General features: G+C 42.0%; 1 protein-coding gene across 3 annotated transcripts in view; it reads right to left on the reverse strand.

Moving 5' to 3' along the window:
* Clcn4 (chloride voltage-gated channel 4) overlaps positions 1-13,802 on the reverse strand; it is a 55,213-nt gene extending 41,411 nt beyond the window's left edge. For 2 of the 3 annotated variants that reach the window (XM_021187544.2, XM_029534373.1), the window contains exons 1-2: positions 13,679-13,802; positions 12,295-12,457 (exon numbers count right to left, since the gene is read on the reverse strand). Coding sequence is in view for 2 of the 3 variants with exons in the window: in XM_029534373.1 (XP_029390233.1) it covers positions 12,295-12,308 (14 nt within the window). In the remaining variant the exon portion in view is untranslated. Of the gene's footprint in view, positions 1-12,294; positions 12,458-12,987; positions 13,091-13,678 lie in introns of all 3 variants that reach the window. The other variant, XM_029534374.1, reaches the window with a different exon arrangement.
* Between the last annotated feature and the right edge of the window lie 882 nt (positions 13,803-14,684).

Genomic DNA, 14,684 nt, shown 5'->3' on the forward strand with positions numbered 1-14,684 from the left:
TGAGATTCTCCAACCAGAAGGATTTTATCCAACGAATTAATTCTTCCAGTTTCCAGTTGCCATGTCTCATGAATAAAGTATCATGGCTGTATTTATCTAATAAAATATTCAAGGTCAAAGTTAAAGGTGAACATCATAGGACTCAATAGGAATTCTAGAAGTATACAGCTGGAAGAGAGGAACTGAGAATATTATGCTCAGAGATAGGCCTAGGTCAGGTGACATCTAAAAATAAGCATCCCTCCTCCACAGGGGAAAAAAACCCTTTTGTTTCTTACAGATGTTCTAGCCAATATCAATGACTAATCCACAAGCAGCCTTTTTAAATGTCTTGTAACCTACATGGGTTACATAAGGTCCTCAACTCAGGAACTGGTACAGCCTCTGGGCTCACACATGGTGTCATCACATATGGCCACCAGAGGGAGCCTCTCCGGGTTTGCTGATTCAGCACTTACTTGTCTGGCAACTAAAGCTCCTTTGTGAAAAAGGTTTCCTTTTTCTTTAACTTACAACTTGACCCAGCCTCATTGCAGCTTCTCTGCTGAGCTAGTAGGTCATCAGAAGTCCCAAATTGAAGAGCCCATGATACGAACTGAGCCCTAAGGAATAGACACCAGCGTAACTGCCTCTCCAACTCGGCAGTTTCTCTGTCCCCTTCTGTAGCTCCTCTTTTGAATCTGCTCTGACCCAAGCACAACGCTAAACATGCTTGCAATAGATGGCTGCAGAATGCAGAATGGTGACCCAAACCATCCAGACACATCAGAAGACACACGATGTGACTCTATTTATGGTATTCAGAAACATGCAAAAGTAGGCTATGATTCGCCAGAACAAACAATTCACTAGTAATTCTACAGAGAAAAGCAAAGACACAACAAAATAAAAGTCACTAGAATGTTTTAGGAAATGATGGTTAATACTTAGTCATGATAGTCAATATCTTGTATTCTTCTCAGGGTGACTGGGGGTGTTTGTGAACTGCTCTTAAACTGCGCAGGCAGATGTGAGAGCATCACCAGTCCACTACATTTTAAACAGGTAGGTCAATTTCACATTTTCAATTTTGTTGTTTTGTAAAAGGAGTATTGGAAGCTCAGTGAACGAAAACGGCCTAGATTGCCTTTACTCAAAGCTGGAGTGCACTCATAATAACAAAAAGCTTAAATACTACCAACCACTACAAAGTAATTTCTAGCTTCACATTGCGCAACAGAGTACTGTACTTCTTGTTTGTTTCTTTGTTTGTTTGCTTTGTTTTCTGTTATTCCGTACCTCAGACTGCCTAAAACACACAGCAATGCTATTGCTCCAGCCTCTTGAGAACAGACATACACCACCATTAAGCAGTTAATGTTTCTAACCTGCTTGATTGGATGGAGGCAATATTTAATTTTCCACAGATGTTTTTAAAGGCAGTTAGCTGATACTGCTCTAGCTTTCTGCCCATAGTGCTCAGATTTGAAAGATTAAAAATGGAAGCTTAAAAACATTTAAGGGGCTAGGTGGTGGGTGGCTTACTCCCAGCACTTGGGGGACAGAAGCAGGTGGATCTCTATGAAGCCATCTTGGTCTACAGAGCAAGTGGCCACACAGAGAAACCTTATCTTGAAAAGAAAAAAAAATTATATATATGGTGGTACAAATATATAATCCTAGAAGTCTGTGATACTAGGACCCAGGTTGGGGGGTGGTGCTCATTTGCTTTCTTGTGCTGATATAAAAACATCATGGAAAAAAAGCAAATTATTTCATTTTACATCAGCAAGGAAAGCCAAGGCAGAAAGCCAACTAGGACAAAAACCTGGAGGCAGGATCTGAAGCAGAAGCCATGGAGGAATGCTGCTTACCAGTTTGCTTTCCACGGCTTGCTCAGCCTGCTTTCTTATAACACCTGGAACAAGTGGCTCAAACATGGCACTGCCTCATGTTGTGCCCTCCCATCAATCACCAGTCAAGAAAATGCCCCCATAGACTTGCCTACAGCCCTATCCATTGGAGGCAATTCCTCAATTGAAATTTCCTCTTCCCATATGACTCTGGCTTGTGTCAAGTTGACAAAGAAACTAACCAGAACTGAGAGACAGAGTAAAGTCAAGATTTCAAGGTTATCCTCCACTCTATACCAGGTTTTAGCTTAGTCTAGGATATATGAGACTCATTCTCAAAAAAAAAAAATGGAAAAGAAAAGAGAAAAAGATAGACATAACAAAGGGACCAGGATTTTATTTTCTGCCCACGTGGGCAGAAAGCTAGAGCAGTATCAGCTACTGTCTTTCTGTCATTCTGTCTCTGTCTTTCTGTATCTTTCTCTTTGTATATCTTTCTGTATATCTCCCTCCCTTCCTCTCTCCCTATCCCTCCCTCCATCCCTCTTCCTCTCTCTCTTCCCCACTCTCTGGATGTTTGTGTCTCTGTATCTTTTTCTGTCTCTTTGTCTCTAACACACACACACACACACACACACACACACACACACACACAGCAGACACAGAACTAGGTACATGAAGCACTCCCCCATTCCTCCACCCTCAACCTTTACCAGGCATTCCTGCAACATTCCAAAGTATAAATAAGTCTGCACCTTGACCTGCTTTGCCAGTGATTGTAATGGCTCTAATACTGCTATGTGACCACATACATGTGAACATGTGGCTTTGTTGTCCATCTGATGTACCCCACTCATACTGCTCAAAACCTTGTAGTAGCTCCAGCTGATTTCAAGTAGCATCTCTATATCTGACATCACTGTTGTGGATGCCAGATATGGTGGCTCTATCCATGTGACATGCTTGAAATGCATGGTTGGGAGCCAGTGTGAACAATAACTCTCAGAACTGGTATAGAACTACCTCTACTCCCTTGCTCCCCACCCCCTGCAAATGAATAATTTAAATAGCAACCACAATCTGGCAACTCCTTAAAACAATTATGAGGCAAACAACTGAAGTTCTCATGCAAATGGTGGAGGAATGTGTGAATTCAACAGGGAATCTGGTTTTAAAATTTATTCAAGGGGCTAGAGAGTACATAACATGTTTGGGACCCTAGGTTCTACCCACTGCACTGTGCAATTATTGTATACAGTAAGTTCATCTGAAGTACATTTTGATACACTAACTAGAGCATTCATTATCCAAAATCTTGTTCTGAATGAAACAAGAAGCTCAACTAATCGCAAAACAAAAAGAACAACCCAGGCTTGTTATATCAAACTGTCAACGCTAGTAAAAATCAGTCTTTATCTATTTTTTACTTAATTACTTTTATTTTATGTGCATGGGTGTCCAGTCTGAATGTATGTCTATTTACCACACGTGTGAATGCCGGTGGAGAGCAGAAGTTGTCAGATTTTTGAGACTGGAGTTACAGGCAATTGTGGGCTGTCCTGTGAGTGCTGGAAATCTAACCCAGGTTCATCGGGAAGAGCAGCCAGTACTCTTAACCACCAAGCCGTCTCTCTAGCCCTAGACCAGGGTCTCTTAAGATCAATTAGGGAGGAAAAAAAAATTACACAGACAGTCATGAGGGCAGCTACGTGAGTATATAAAATCTTTACAGTTAAGCAACAGAGGGATCGCTATCTCAGGCAGGTGGGAGGATCTATCTTAGAAGGTGGCTTCTACAGTAATGGAAGATTCTCTCCTCACCTTGCTGCCTTGTGTGAACATCCTGCCATTGCAGATTCATTTGAGCTAATACCATCTTACCTTTAAAAATTACTGTTGGGCTAGTGAAATGGATCAATGGATAAAAAACTTACCACCAAGCCTGACAACTTGATTTTGGTCCCCCGGAGCCACATGGTAGAAGGGAAGAACCAACTCTCAACCAAATGTCCTCTCATAATTTATGCTATACAGGCATATGCATACACACACACACACACACACACACACACACACAAATATGCACATGGAAATAATGGAAATAAATAAATAAATAAATATTTAGAGTTGCTGACAGGGTCTGGGGGGTGTAACTAACTTCAGAGAGTATTTGCCTAGTGTGCAAGAGGTCCAGGGTTTGATCCCCACCAGGTCCATGCTTTTCATGCCACCATGTGGAAGGTAGAGGCAGGAAGATCAGAAGTTCAAGGTCATCTTCAGCAAAGTGAGTTTGACACCAGTCTGAGATACATGAGATCCTATCTAAAAATTAATTAATTAGTTAAATTAATTAAAATATTTTTAATATTATGTTTTTTAAAAATTAATGTCAAATGTACCCTACAGACAAAATTGCATCACTTAATGGTTGATTTGACATCTATTAGAACTAGAGACAAGGCTATTAGAGTTGTGGAAGTCGCTGGAGATAGAGAGAGGAGGAAAATAGCTGTTTCTTTGGTTGTGCTGTTGACTTAAACAGTCAGAAATAAACAGTGACTAACAATTCTTGAGAACACCGTACCCAGTTATTAGCTGGGCTTCATTAGAGACCAGGGCTTTCCTCAGAGAAAGGTGAGTTTGACATGACTTGAAAGCTACAGAAGATGGATGTAAAGAAGGCTTGGGGCCAAGGCTCACACAACAAGAGAAAGGGTGGCAGAGAGAACCCTGTGTTGTAGGCAGTGCCCTCCTAGGGTTGAGCTGGGGTCTGCCTGACATGACAAGGTCATGGCCTAGCCCAAGCCAGCCTTTGGCTAGGAAGCCTGCACATATATCTTAGGGTGGCCACTGAGACCTGTACTTAGGCTTACCTAGACGTTCTCCCGGGACTCTCCGGCCTGGCTGTGTTTACTTACTTCTCAGATCTTCGTTCCTGGTCTGGGTTGATTTGGTTAAATGTGAGACTTACTATTCCTCCTACAGAGGAAGCCTGGGAGGTACTTGTCAGCCTAAAGAGACTTTGTGGTCAGAATATAAGAGAGCCTACCACAGTGAGCTATTTTTCCTCATAGCTTAGTCATACCTCTCACTAACCCTGCTTCCACCAAACGATGCAGAAGCCACCATCTCAGCCACATCAGCCTTGCTCTCTTTGCTGTGGCCAATCTGAGGACACAGGAGGACTACATCAAAGCTATGTTTAATGCCTCCCTGCATGTAACCTTGACAAAGTCACTAGTCACTGGCGTCTAACTTTTATTAATCTATGAGTGAGAGTATCACAGGGAAGCAGAAAACAGATTGTTGAGGAAAACTTGCCAGAAAAAAAAAAATGGTCATCAGAAGGCCGATGTGTTGAATGCCAGGGCAGAGAGGCTCAAGACTTCCGGGACACAAGGCGCAACTTCCCTGCAACACTGTTTGGCACTGTTATGGTTGAATTGTATCTACCTCCAAATTCCTGTGTCAACAACCCAGCCATCAGTATTTTAGAGTGTGACCATTATAAAGACAAGGTCTTTATAAAAGTAATTAAGTTGAAATAAGGTCATGAGGATGGACCCCTAATCACTTATGATCAGTGTCCATATAAGACACAATTTGGATGCAGAAACACACACAGCAAGAGAGGACAAGCAGTGGAGAGACCTATAAGAGACTCTTTCCTCACAGCCTCAGAATGATACAGTCTCATCCACAACTTGATCTCAGACTATGAGGGAAGTTGCTGTTATCTGAATAATATATAATCCAACATTACAGCAGCCCAAGCAATGAATACAGTACAGCCAGGTTTTGTGTGGATGTATCTTGCAAGATGAGAGGATAATCTGAGTGTCTATGGTAAACTGTTTCCACACCATTTAGGAGAAATATGGCTCCCAGTGCCCACTCAATATAACCAGGGAGCATCCAAGTCCTAAAATGATCATGGCCTGTTGTGAATGGCAAAAGACCTTGGGGCCTGGGCTCGATGAAACCCACTTCTTGTGGTATATGGGAGCTATGTTCTCCTCTGCCTCAGTTAATTTATCTGACCAAAGGCTTAGGGTAACAGCTCTTGACTCATAGAATTCTGGAGAACTGTACTAGTTTAATGTATATGAAGTGGTTAGCTCATCATTATTGTTGTTATTATTTTGAGCCCCTTCTTTTTGCTGTTGTTGGAAGGTGTCTGTGGGGAAAATTTTAAATCCTGACTCTTGGCAACAGCAACACAGAGACCTCACAGCCCCATCCCCCTCTTGGGGGAGGGTGAAGAACACTGAGTTGATTGTGTCACCAGAGGCCATATGAGGTTGGCCTGGTCTCCTTTCCAACACACAGGCTAGGTTTCAAAATGGGACAAAGAGCTGCGTGGGCCTGGGGCTGTAGGAAGCCTGCCATGCCACACACCAGCCTGCTCAGTCCTGGGTAAGGCAGACAAGGGGTAGCAGGGAACAGAGAGTACTGGTGGGTGGGGAAGAAGGGCAAGGGGCTAACAGGAAGTGATCATCCCAGACCTTTGTGTATTACAGGTTTGCAATGTACTAACATTTTGAAACAATCCCAGTTTAATTCTCCTATGCATCTGTCTTCTCTTTGATCCTGTGGCTCTCAGCCCCTCACTAAGTGGCTAATGTGGAGCTCTTGTCACTATCATCAGCCTGTTTTTTGGAGCGCTACCTGCAGAGATGACTGCAGCACAGCCCCCCTCACCACCCTAAAGTTGTTTATAATTTTGCCACCCAGGGGACACCTGGTAATGACTGGAAACATTTTTTGAATGCCATATCAAGAGTGGTTGCTATGTAAATACTGGCTAGGGGAAATGTTAAACATCCTATACTACCCCCACCAGAAAGAAGCTTGAAGCCCTAACAGGGTGTGATGGTGCATGGCTATAATAGCAGTTATTTGGAGGATTGAGGCAGGAACACTGTAAATTTAAGACCAGCCTGGGCTATGGGTCTGAGATCCTGTCTCTAAAACAACAAAAATAAAACAACCACAGTCTAGAATCAACACATCAACATAGTATCAAGTTGAGAAACTCTGGCCTAGACACACAGAAGAGATGCAAGGAATAGTTGCTGGATTAAAATGTTATTAAAGAAGTTGAAGAGATGGCTTGGTGATTAAAAGAACTTGCTGTGTAAATGTGAGGAGCAGGTTTGGAACTGTCAAAAACACATAAAAGCAGCATGAACATCTGCAATGCAAATATCTACAATCTCAGCACTTGTATAAGAAGATTCAAGATGGAGAAAAAAGGATCCACAGAAGCTTGAGGAGTGTGCCTGATGTGTGCAGTAGAAAAACAACAAAGACCCTGTCTCAAACAGGATGGAAGGTGAGGCTACATCAAAAGTTGTCATCTGACCTTTATACATATACTCACATCTACACTCTAATACACTCTTGTGTATGCATGCCACACACACACACACACACACACACACACACACACAAATAAAAATAAAAATAAACTGCAATGTTGCTAAGGTACTCATACTGATGGCTTTTTCTTAGTACCTTAATGCATTTAGGTTTCTTAATGATTTATTTTACTTTTAAAAAATAGTATGTATGGGCATGTGTCCACGTGGGGTTATCTGCACATGAGTGCAGGTGCTCAGAGGCCAGACTGGGGCATTGGATCTCTTAGAGATGGCGTTACAGAGAGTTGTGAGCTGCCTAATGTGGGTGGGGGTGCTGAACTTGGGTCCTCTGGAAGAGCATTACTTATTCTTAATTGTCAAACCATCTCTACAGCTTACATGCACAACTTTGTTATTGTTGTTTTGAGGCAATGTCTAACTACCTAGTTTAAACTGGCCTGGAGCTCATTATATAGCCCAAGCTAGCCTCAAACTGTCAATCTTCCTGCCACAACCTTCAAAATATACCACTACACCCAGCATATAACTTGGACGAGCATCTTCAAGCTCACAGCATACTAGGAAGCAAACCCAGGTCCTGTGCAAGAGCAACAAATACTTTTAAGATGGGGAAAAAAGGAGCAGATGATAACATATTATTTAGATGGGTGTGTCTGCAAAGGCAATTTTTTGAAACGGTGTATAACCAGATTATCTATGGGTATTTGCATTAAAAGGAAGAGGGGGCAAGAATGTAAGGGAACTAAATGGTTTTGGGTAACACTGAAATTTCCACCATGTCCATAAATTACTATTTCAACAAAAATAAGGTATTATTTTTAATTAATATGTAATTAATGTCATGATCTATAAATGATGCACACTACCACAAATGAGAATGAAAATGTCTGTTGGGCTGCTCATGGAAAGATAGTTAAGAAAAAGCTTGACACTGAGACTTTCCGATGTGCAACACACTCACTGGTTGAGCAGAGAGGGGTAGTACTACAAGATGCTGAAAGTAATGTAGTTAGGACAATAATTCTTCTGTCTTCTACTTAAACACATATTAAAGAGATCTCAAAAAAGCAATAAAAATAAAAAAGAGATTAAATTGTTTTTAGCATGGCATTTTACCTCTAAGTACTTTACCAAGCGTCTGCAAAATATAAGACCACTTTGATAAACATATGTATGGGCTATCTGCTGCTGTATAACAAATTACCCAAGACACAGCAGCAGGAAAAAAAACTTGTCTTATCTCACTGCATGGCCTAGTTTCCGTTCTTGACTCATTGATACAATACCTTAACAAAAGCAACTTTAAGGGAGAAGGGGATTTGTCTTACAAATCATTGAAGTCAAAGAAGCAGGAACCTCAAGTAGCTAGATATGCACAGAAAATATATGCATTAATCGTTATTGCTCAGCTCATTCTTTCTAGGTTTATACAATTCAGAAAACAACCCCTGAGAATGGGGTTGCCCACACTAAGTAAACCTTCCCACAATTAAAGAAAATCTCCTCACATGCCTAATGATTAGCTCAACCTGACAATTCTTCACTGAGACTCTCTCTCTGGGTGATACTGATTGTGTCGTGTTAAAAATGTCAAACCATCACAGTATTTGGCACACAAATCCGAGTGTATCTCAGTCAAGTGCCTAGGCCCCAGGTCTCTCTCTCAGAAGACTGCCACCATCTCAAGACTCAGCTGGTGCTGAGATTTGCTGTCAAGCACACCTATGCCACAACTAGTTCTGGTTCCCAACATAAGGTATGACTGTTCACAACACAGCATCTTCTTCTTGTGTTGGAATGACTCAAGAGAGAGAACACATATCCAAGACAAAAGCCCCAGTTCTTTATATCCTAATTTCAGAAGTGTCATTTCATTGCCCTAGCCAAATGAGTCACAGGGTGTGGCCTAATTGCCGAGGGAGGGGATTATGTAAGATTGTGCCCATTAAGAGCAGAAATCTGAGATTCATTTTACCAAGTCACCATCTGATAGCCATGCACATAACTCTTCAAGTGTTCCCAAGATGTCTACTGCTTGTTTGTTCTGACTGGCATCCAAACAAGGGCCACAAATTTTATTAGGTTCTTCAGTCTCTTAGGTATCATTTGATAAAGAACACCCTCATGCACTCATTCTAATTTATTTTTATGGTTCAGAATTATGAAAGAGCAAGACCAGATAGCTCTGGATGAGGGGCAACCCTTCTGAGGCAATAAGAGTTGAGACAGCCTACTCTGAATGCAAGAGGAGCTATCTGGACTTAGGGGAAAGACACCTGAGCAGAAAGTGGCCTGGGGAATAGATAGGGCCAGCTTCTGTCATCCTAGATTTCAGAAGCTGCCTGTTTCACTAAAGGCTAACTAGTTTTTGAGGATGAAACCAGGAGAGGAGGGACAGACAGACATGAGCTGATGACAAAAGATTGGGAGAAGGTACATCCCAAAACCCCAGACCCAGGGGACAAAGAAATATTTTCAGGTTCTTCTAACCCTCAGTAAAGATGTTTCTCATGTTGCAACAGCACTGGGACCCACAGTTTCATGTCTCTTGAAATGTTCCTATTTTACATTTCTTTTTCCATCAAGTTGGTCCTTTTTAAACATGAGGAAGTAGGACCACCAAGTAGTAGTTGGCCACATCATACATATGTTGCATCTACTCTGAGATAAAAAGTGATGTGGCCAATTGTCCACCCTCGTAAGTGTCAAAGCCATACCTTCAAGACACATAGTCTTATCCTAAAGCTTAAAGCCTGCATACATGGCTGCCTTGAAATACCTTCCAGCTCAATGTTTCGGGAGACAGTCATGTTGGCCTCCTCGTAGCTGTGGGGACACCACTTCTATCCTTACTTCATCATATCTGGCCTCTGAACAAAGCATCTCACTCCCCTCCTTCAGATACCTTCAATATAACCTGTCATTCTCATACTTGCAGAAGAGAAGAATGGTGTTTCCACTATTTTGCCCCAGGTTGAAACACACTATGTATACAGGTTTGGTAGGCAGATATGTCTCAACAAAGTTAAGCCCATGATTGGCTAATGCCTGTTTCTTTGTCTCCAACTCTCACTTTGTGTCAGCCCAGCCCTATACAAACATGATGCAAGCTTCCCCGTCATCTTCCCCTAGAAATGGTAAATGGTAACTTTCACTGTAAGAAGGCCTTCACGTTGTAATTCATATATATTTAACATGATGATTTCAGAACATGGGCTCCAAGTTAAACAAATCATAAAAAAACTAATTCTGGAATATTAGAGCTGGAATATCATTTAAAGAACATCTATAGGCTGAGACAGTGACTCAGTGGTGAAGTGCTTATCTCACATACAATACATATTCCTGGATTCCAATCCCAGTACCAGGGCTGGGAAAGAAAGAATAAAGCTATCATCTACATCAGTAACTCCTAACCAGGGTCAATGGAATCCTTAAGCAGGTATCGATGTGCCTGGTACATTTTGATTGTCACAACTATTAAGAAGACCTTCATACTGGCATCTGCATATAGAGGCCACATACTAGGCTAAACATTCTACAATGCATCGGAAGCCCCTCATGCTCATCCTAAAGTTAAGAAACTCTAAACTAATTGCCTTTGTCACATTCAGAATGAGAAAGCAAAGGTATGAAAAGATAATAGAGACTATTTCAAGGTTATGTAGCTGCAAAGCAAGAACTATATCCAAGGGTTTACTCCACCTGCCTCCATCACCTGCTTTGCTCTGTCAAGAGTTGGGAAGAAGAAAATGTGAAGACCTGAGGCACTTTGCTTTTGCTGTTAGGGATGGAATTCAAGGTCTTTTATATATGAAGCACATAATCGTCCCAACACTGAACAACAATACTGCTAAATACTATTTTAATGCATGTAGCTAACCTAAAATAAAGGAAGAAAATCACAATAAACAAGTCACTGAATGAAGGACTCAGCAACCTATCAAGTTATCCCAAAGTGTGAACAAAAACATCATCTTCAATTATCAGTTTGAATAGCACTGTTTCGCCAAAGTTGCTGGTAGATGGAAGTCCTCAGAGGATAAATTCCAGGGTTGATGCCTCAGCTCCTAGAGACATCAGGTTTTCAGGAGAGAAGGCTACTTTCTCCTCTCTAGAATACACACACAAGCACTGGTCACAGACAAGAAGAAAGGAATATAAACAAGGTTGGTGGGAAAGAGGGCATTAACCCCCCCCCACACACACACACACATGCATACACTGGCTGTCATGCTGGGACCGAAGTCACCTGACCACTCCATCTGCCGCTGAGTCATCAAGCCCCTTCCTTCAGTGAGCTAATTATGCAGCGAAGCAATTAAGAAGAATGCTGGAAATTCTAAAGGTCTGGGTTATCTCCAACGCCCAGCTCTCATTAAGGACCATTTTGTTCTTGGAGATATAGCCACGTTTTACAGTGGTCCATTATCTTTGCAAACTAAATTTTATTTTATTTTATTGAATGCTGTTATTTTTAAATCTATTTTAAACACATTTGCCAAAGGGGGGGAATTTAGGTGCTGGACCCTTGAATAATAATGCAAAACCGATCTAGATTGCAGCTAAGAAGTTGCCATTCCCCAGCAAGTTTTTGTTTTGGATGAAATTAGGTTCACTGCTGAGAAGCAACCTCTGTGAGAAGAATTAATAAAGATGCCTTTATTCAGCCAGCACAATGGCAGAAGGAAAATGGTTTTTGGTTATCTTTTCAAAGCAGCTCCTTCTCTTGGTCTCTGGCTTTAGAATATATGTGTTGTAGTCAGAACAAAATTTTCTCCCCCTCCTAGCAAGAGGCTATTATTTCTGTCTGGCCCTTGCCCACTTTCTGCAGGTGAGCACGCAGAGACCCAACTCACTAAGGGACCTGCACCAGGCCACTCCCCGTCTGATGCTTGCAACAGCAAAAGCAGCAGGAGGAAGCAGCTGTGGGCAGTAGGCATTGTAGCAGCCTAAGGCCCCACTCTCGGTTTTAGGGGATGCTGCCAGGGCAGCAGACCACCGACCTGGGCTCCACCTGCAGCATCTGCACTGCTGGGAGCTCCAGGAGGAGCATCCGGGCACCGCGCACCCCTTACCTGCAGTGCCGCATCTTGCAGCGTGGCGGTCCACCTGGACAGCATCCTAGAGCATCCTTTCTTCAGCGCGTCTGCTGCGAGTTGTGTGACGTCATCAAGAGGCGGGTTCCACGTTGCCACGTGATGTCTTTGGAGTCCTGCGGCTGGCAGCGAGACCGGAGATCTGAGGGTGGGGTGGGAAGACCCTAGATGTTACTGAAGCGGCAGGTAACAGTCTGACCTCCTTTCAGGGCATTTGTCTTGATGTATGCATATTACTTTGCCTTATTGGGAAAGTTATAGGAAACAGCACACAGGAGCAATCAACATTATTACAGGCTCCAAGCATGTAATAGGATTTCACAAAAGGTAGCAATAAGGAGATTATTGTAGGAAGAAACACAATCTGGTGTTCTACTTTATCAAATGCAATAATTATATTTTATGAAAATCAAAATGATACCTGAAACAGGCCATGCATGCACTAGACACTGCACTAGAAGATTGGTGTTCCAAATTATATGCCAAATATTGCACTCAAGCAGTTCTTGATGGAATGTTCTAGTAATCGCACTGATGACTACTTTAAATTACTCTCAGTAAGTTCATTACATTGGTTTTATTTGCTAAGAAACAAACCAGTGTCACCACACATTAATACTATTCACTGTAATATCTGGTTATTTAAAATAAAGCACCGTTGACAGAACATACCTGTGTCTGTGTTTATTTTTCTTAACTCCCCGGGGTAGGACATTTCATCTCTCAGGCACGAGTTTGTTGAAAACAACTCATTATTTCAGGTTGTCTAATTTTTCTGACGTTATGAAGAAGTGAGTCACTTTACTATTATAATGTACATATTATAATGTACATTGTCAACATTTTTCATTCACAGTAAAACAGTCTTTTCTTTAAAGCTTTTGAAAATTCTGCAAACAGTTCATAAATGGGAACTAGCACATTTGGAATTAAAGCAGTTTGTGTATAAAATGTTTGCTGAAGCACATAAATGTTGTGGGGCTGTAAAGGGGATAGAAGCTCTTTTCCTTTGTGTCCCAATTGTTTTAACTTTAAATTACAATTATAACATTCCTTTTGATCACTCCCCTGAAAGACACGTTAAATAGATTGTTTTACACACAGGCATGGGTTAAATTGGCCAGCCACTTATTCCAACAGCTTTTATTTCCTTCTATATTTAACCCTGTCCCCTTTACCACCATTGCCTCCGGATTAACCACATTTCTGCTCAAAGGTCAAACTCTAATTCAGATTAAATACAGCCCTCGCCTTTCTCAGCAATCTATTATTTTCAAGATCATATTTTTTAAACTGACAATGCTGGTGTGGATTTCTAGGTCACTCCTCTCAGGTTTGTTTCTCAGAGTGACAAATAACTTACCTTTATAATTCTGAGATTCAAAGGCAAATTGCTACTGCAATTCCTGGCTCCTTTGGGTCGAGGGTCTGAAGCACACCAAAACTGACAAGTTCATTTTCCTGCCAGAGGCAAATGCCAATTTCAGCCTCGGGCTCACAGAGGGCCCAGGAGGCAGTCTGGCAGTATCACGTGTTCAGCTCAGCCACTCAACTCAGCCCTGCCCTACTGGTCAGCTCTTGGCTCTGGAAGATAGCCTTTGCAATGTGGTTGGCTTTCTACAGCCCCCCCCCCTTCCTGGTTGGAAAGGTGTCTGGAGAACCCTATTTTTGCAATACAGAACACCCCACCTCCAGCGGCTAGTCATAGTTTCCCAGGGTGGGGGGCGGGGGTGGAGGACATAACTCACCCTGCTGCCAGCAGCATGTAACTGACCCTGCTGCCCACAGTCCTCCTCTGTGTTCAGCTTGGCTGAAATGACTTAAATGCCTTCCTCATCCGGGGACAGGTTGGTTTTTTTGTTTTTTGTTTTTTGTTTTTTGTTTTGTTTTGTTTTGTTTTGTTTTTTGGCGTTTGTGGTTTCGCTTTGTTTTTAAGATTAGTTTTACCTTCTCTTTTTCCAGGTGATTGCTCAATTGAAAGCACACAGACACACACCAGGAATGTTGGCACACACCTTTAATTCCAGCTCTCCAGCACACAGGAGGCAGAGAGGCATGTGGACCTTTGTGATTTCAAGGACAGCCTGGTCTACAGAGTGAGTTCTAGGACAGACAGGGCAACACAGAGAAACTCTGTCTTGAAAAACAGGCAAACAAACTAACGAACAAACAGAATGAAATAAAGCACACACATGCTGTTTGTCTTTTACTTACACACACACACACACACACACACACACACACACACACACTACAATAGATCTAAAATTGCTCAATTAAAAGCACACATCATAAGAGACCTGAAATGGAGCCATGGACTTTTTGACACAATGAAATAACTTTTATAATATCCTCACCTTCAAATACCA

The sequence above is a fragment of the Mus pahari genome, chromosome X (genome assembly GCF_900095145.1).
Source record: "Mus pahari chromosome X, PAHARI_EIJ_v1.1, whole genome shotgun sequence".
In the NCBI taxonomy this organism is placed as follows: Eukaryota; Metazoa; Chordata; class Mammalia; order Rodentia; family Muridae; genus Mus; species Mus pahari.